Source organism: Aulonocara sp. 'chitande type north' Nkhata Bay, linkage group LG16 (assembly GCF_057382095.1).
Source record: "Aulonocara sp. 'chitande type north' Nkhata Bay isolate Kocher_YH1m ecotype deep benthic linkage group LG16, A_spYH_male_GT1.1, whole genome shotgun sequence".
Taxonomy (NCBI): domain Eukaryota; kingdom Metazoa; phylum Chordata; class Actinopteri; order Cichliformes; family Cichlidae; genus Aulonocara; species Aulonocara sp. 'chitande type north' Nkhata Bay.
This window is the reverse complement of record NC_141359.1, coordinates 10,516,599-10,522,354: the sequence shown is the minus strand read 5'-3', so window position 1 is coordinate 10,522,354 and position 5,756 is coordinate 10,516,599. Positions and strand designations below refer to the sequence as shown.

General features: G+C 36.5%; 1 protein-coding gene across 1 annotated transcript; it reads left to right on the top strand.

The window, feature by feature from the left end:
• The first annotated feature begins 577 nt into the window (after positions 1-577).
• LOC147311012 (olfactory receptor 13C2-like) lies at positions 578-1,528 on the top strand. The gene has a single exon (XM_086265869.1). It carries the CDS (start codon positions 578-580, stop codon positions 1,526-1,528), a length of 951 nt encoding a protein of 316 aa, XP_086121995.1.
• Positions 1,529-5,756: the final 4,228 nt, after the last annotated feature.

Sequence of the window (5,756 nt, the reverse complement as noted above, 5' to 3'; positions counted from 1 at the left end):
TTTAAAGTTTTTTTAATTATTATTATTTTATGATGATTATTATTGTTATTTAGTATGGTAGTTATCCAAGTTTTATTTTACACTGAAAATGTACACAATGCATAAGACCACACCACCTAAAATGGAAACCAAATAAAAACTCCTGATGAAATAAGATATGAACCCGAGTGCAAAAAAGCCAGGATACATTTAACAATAAAATCTTGCTACCTTATTAAAATTCTATACTAGATTAATAGAAGTTGGCTGATCATTGTCATTGTTAGCTGCAACTTATGATCCATTAGCTGTAACTACTAAATCCTCAAGTAAAAGAGGCTGAAAAATGATGTAACCGACTTTCACAGTTCAGCTCCCTCAAGGTTGAAGCAAACCAAAAAAACTCTTCTTCAGTCCACATACATATGATTCACTATAAGCATTTGATTGATGAGTGTACTTGTATTTGAAGTTCTGATATCTTTAAAAGAATAATACCTAACACAGGTTGCATTTTAGTACAATTTTGATTTTATGTCGTCATATAAACTGGTTATGCTGCTATATTTGTTTTGTAGTATTTTTATTTTTTTAATTCATGGATGAGGAGTTAAATACCACATATGTAACTCTAGATGGATACATTGAGGTTAACAAGTACAGATATGTTTATTTTTGTATTATCTTTACATTATACATTATAATAATATGCAGTAATTCTACCATCGTGTATGTGATCTGGATTCATAAAAACCTTCATGAGCCTATGTACATTTTCATTGCAGCTTTGCTACTTAACTGTCTCCTTTACAGCACAAATATTTATCCAAAACTTCTGATTGACTTTTTATCTGAAAAACAAGTCATAACATATTCAGCCTGTCTCTTTCAGTTTTTTATGTTTTACACTTTAGGCAGTTCAGAGTTCTTTCTCTTGGCAGCCATGGCTTATGACAGATATGTGGCTATTTGTAAACCTCTTGAATATCCAACTATCATGAACAAAACCACTGTGATCATTTTCCTGGTCGTATCTTGGCTTATACCTGCTGTTCATATTGCAATCCAAGCAATAGCGAGTGCTGAAGCAACATTGTGTAACTTTAATTTAAAGGGAATATTTTGTAACAATGCAGTTTACACTCTTCACTGTCAAAGATCAAGATTAATTACCGTCTTTGGTGTGGTTGCATTACTAGATCTTGTAATACTTCCTATGATCTTCATAGTTTTCACATACACAACAATATTTATTGTTTCTTATCAAAGTTGTAAAGAAATTAGGACGAAAGCTGCAGAGACCTGTTTACCCCATCTGTTAGTTTTAATCAGTATTTCCTGTTTAAGTATCTATGATGTAGGCATAGCTCGAGTGGAATCAGATTTTCCAAAAGTTGCTCGATTACTAATGACATTACAATTATTGCTCTATCATCCATTGTTTAATCCATTCATTTATGGGCTCAAAATGAAGGAAATTTCTAAACAGTTAAAAAGATTATTTTGTCATGCCACAATCATTACGTGTATTAATGCTAATGTGCCTTAATTGTTATGTAATCAGTTTGCTGAAGTTACTCAAAACGTTTTTCATTCAACATAATCAAAAAGTAAAACATAAAAATGTCATTTTTACTCATTTAATTATTCATAAATTATTGCTATTCTTTTTCGCAGGTATAGTTCATATTGATAATAGGACAAACTTCCTCAACAAGTTTTTCTTTAGTTTCTTATAATTACAAGTCTAACAGAGTAATCAATCTTTTTAAAGAAAACATATTTAAGCAAAATAAATGACATTAGTTTTAATTCATTTCACACATTTATTTTTTTAAGTTGTATGTTGCAGTGCTCCGTACAATGCTCATCTAACCAGGATGTAATATCGACAGTTTCAGAGCTACAGAGTTTTGGTTACAACCTAGGTGCTTTGGAGAAGCCATTAATGAAAAATGTATGCAGTTGTTTTAACATAAACATATTCATTCTGCCATAGGTAAAATGATAGGTAATTAAATCAATTTTCAAATTAATGTCTTTAAACTTTTATATTTCTTCATTTTTACATTATTGCTAATTCTTATTTACGATATGCTAGTGGAACATGGGTGGGTTCAGAATCTTCCCCATAATATCAAATATGGTATCAAGAATTTCCCTGGTTAATATGTATCAAGTTTGAAATTGTAGTATTATAACAACCCAATTAGTCATCATAGCTGTTATTTTATCAGACCGATTACCTTACCGTAATTATCTTAGAGATTCATATGATATTTTAATGTGTAGAGAGAGATAATGAAAATTTATTTTTCCTTAGTGTATTGATCACCTGTTCTGACAATAACACATATATAACAGGCTTATTTGAACCATAGTGGGACAGACACTCATCACAGCAAGACCACCCTAGAACATAATAATCTGCAAAACATATCCCTCTTTGGGTATGACTGTTATTGCTTTACTGCTTTCAAGGAGTAGATGCTGTGTATGTTCTGTCACGGTTCTGGGTCAGTTTGACCCAGTATTTTGAGTTGTTATGTTTTTGGTGTGTTTTTGCATTTTGGATTCTTTTCTTATTATGATGATAATGATGATTATGACTCTATGTTTCGGTTATTCTTGTTTAGGGATTAGTTCGTAGGTTTTTGTGTTCTCATGTTTATTGCAGGTTTAGTTCAGTGTCTAGTCTGTCTCTCTGTGTCGTGTCTGCGTGTTTGTTTAGTGGTGTTTTGTTTCCTGTTTTACTCTGAAGGTTCATGTTCCCGTCTTATGTCAGTGTTTCTAGCTTTGTTCCTCCTGTCTCATTAGGTCTTATTCCTCCCAGCTGTGTTCCCCTTCTGTCTCTAATTCCTTGATGACTGCCTCAGTGTATTTAAGCCCAGTGTGTCTTTGTGTCAGTGTCAGATCGTCTGTTATCCTCACCTCGTATTTTCGTAGTTTCCCTTATTGTGACACTGTGTTTCATAGCCTGCTTAGTTACTCTGTGTTTATAGTTTTTTCCATAGTTCCTTCACAGAGTGTCTTAGCCTTTTTAGTTTACACAGTGTTCTCTGTCTTCTTAGTTTTCCCAGTTTCAGTGTTCCCTAGTGTTTTTGTTATGCCTTCAGCCACAATAAAGGCTTGCCTTATTTTGGAAACCTAGTTCTGTCTCCACCGTGTCTGCTCTTGGGTCTACCTCATTCTTCACACCGGCGCGCCCCGCCGTGACATGTTCCAAGGAAGAACCGAGGTATAAACCATCAACACTTTATATGGAAATGATAAGTTGTGCTACAAGTTATGAGAGTTGTGTGTCTGTGTACCTGACTGTATAAGGGAAGCCCAGCTCTGCTTCCGCTTTAGAGACGCTGGCTTGACTTTGGCTGACTGGACTCTCTCTCTTGCTGCAAAGTGAATAAAACTCACTTCAAAGACACTCATCAAGTGTTTGTATTTTATTTTTAAAAAACTTCCACGACAAGATATAGGTGAATATTCATATCTGTGCATTCCCAGGTGCTGCCAGCTAAATCTAAGTTTTATCACTCCCACTTTTCCATTCAAGCAATCTCCACCACCAGCATCTTGGCTCCGAGGGGTCCTGCTGAAGAATATCTGAATATAATAACCTTTTTGTGTTGACTGTCAAGTTTACTTTATTTATATAGCACAATAATTAACAGAAGTTGACCAAAAGAAAAAAGAACACTTACATTTACATTCCAAGTCTTAAAGAAACCCAGTTCCTAAATATATGGCAAGCTGACTTGTCTGTTTTATTGTGTTAACTATTTCTTGTGGAAGTGATTTAGTTGTCATTAAAATGTGCTCAGAATTTTCAAATTGATGATGATTTATTTGATAAATCAAGACACACGGCTCTCTGCCATATAAGTTAAAAGTATCAAAATCAGTACTCAGTATCAGTAATGCTGAACCTGTATTTACTTTGCAGTGTTGCAGACCACTAGGAGCCAAGCTTCTCATTTGACTGTGATGAAACGTCTGTGTGCTGGCAGGAGAGGACCCAAACACAAACTCATGGAAAACGGGACTTAACTCAAAATACAGCTTTATTACTGAATGGGGGAAAAGGCGATACAAGACAATGCTAAACTAAACTGGGAAATTCTAATGCTAATCTAATCTAATTACTCAGGGAAACACGGGGAGAGACACGCAGCCATGAGGGAGGACCAAACTGAGAGAGACGTTGACCTAAATACACAGAGGGATGACAGGGACGTGAGGACACGCACTGCCAATACGAATAACCATAACGAGACAGGGGAAGCTAGACTAAACGGAATGAACATGAAAACATGGGACCTTTACAATAAAAAAGGAAACATGATGTGTAAGTGGAGGAGAAGCAGGCTAGATGGAGCACGGGAAAACGAGGGAGAGCACAGACATGGCGGGCTCTGGAAACATGATGGATTAAAACACAAGGATGGGAAACAAGGCACAAGGACTCACACAACTAAATAAACACAGATGCACAAGGGGAGACAGAGGGCAAAGACACAAGGGGAAATCTAATAAACCTGTCATGATTCGGCTGTGTGGCAGGCAGGAATGGACCCAAACGCAAACTCAGGGGGACAGAACTTAAACTCAAAAGAACAGCTTTATTGCTGGGAAAACAGATCATACCAACAATACAAAACTAAACTAAACTGGGAAAAACTAATTATAATGTGCACCAGGAGATACAGGGAGAATCACACAGCTATGAGGGAGAACGCAACACAGAACTGAGGGAGACGCGGACATAAATACACAGAGGGTCAACGAGGAAAGTAGTAGCACATGGGGAACACAGCTGACACTGATAATCATAGCAAGACATGGCAGGAGTAACACAACACTGACTCATGCTGACGGGAGACTGTCAAAGTAAAACAGGAAGTACACAGGGGTGCAGACAGGGGGGCAGGAGAGAACACGGAGAGAGCACAGACATAACGGGCTGGGGAAAACATGGGATAAAACATAAGGAGGAGAAACAAGGCATCGGGACTCACAGATGCGTGGACACACATGGAGTAAGGTCACGAGGGGAAATCTCATAAACAAAACTGAACAACCTAGGAATCACAGAATAAATAAAGAACAGAATACAAAAACACAAAAAAACTAAGAACGCTGGGTCAAAAGGACACAGGACCATGACAAAACCATAGTGAACAGAATAACCTAGGAACCAAATAATACAGAATGATCAAAAATATATGAAAACTAAAAAAAACTGGATCAAAAGACCCAGGACCATGACATTAACCCTCTGGGGTCCAGGGTATAATTGGCCACTTTTCACTACTTTTGATTTCATCTCAATATTTCTATGGCATTATTTTAGTGCCTCTATTCTGAGCGCACCTAAAAAAAAATTGCAAGCGCAAATGTTGCATGTTGAGGAGAAAATTATTTTGCCAAACAAAATTCATTTCTGTGTACAAGAAATATATTTTAGTGTTTGCGATTGTCATTACACACAATAACAGCATTTTGTCCAAAACTCAAATGAGGCAGTGGCAGAGGAATGCAGAATGGCGGAGTTTAAAATATTAGTCTTTCTGGATCATGAAATAAACTGATGTTGCCGTATAAACTTCAAATATCTGCTCAGTTTATCAAGACATCACATATTTGCCAGAGTGCTCTAACTTTTTCGGAGATGCCTGCTACCCACCAGCTGACCCCAAAGCTGGACTGGAATCGGGCATACAAACGCAATTTGTCCTGTACTTCTGCTAGAATGAAAAACAGAAAAGCTGGAGTTATTC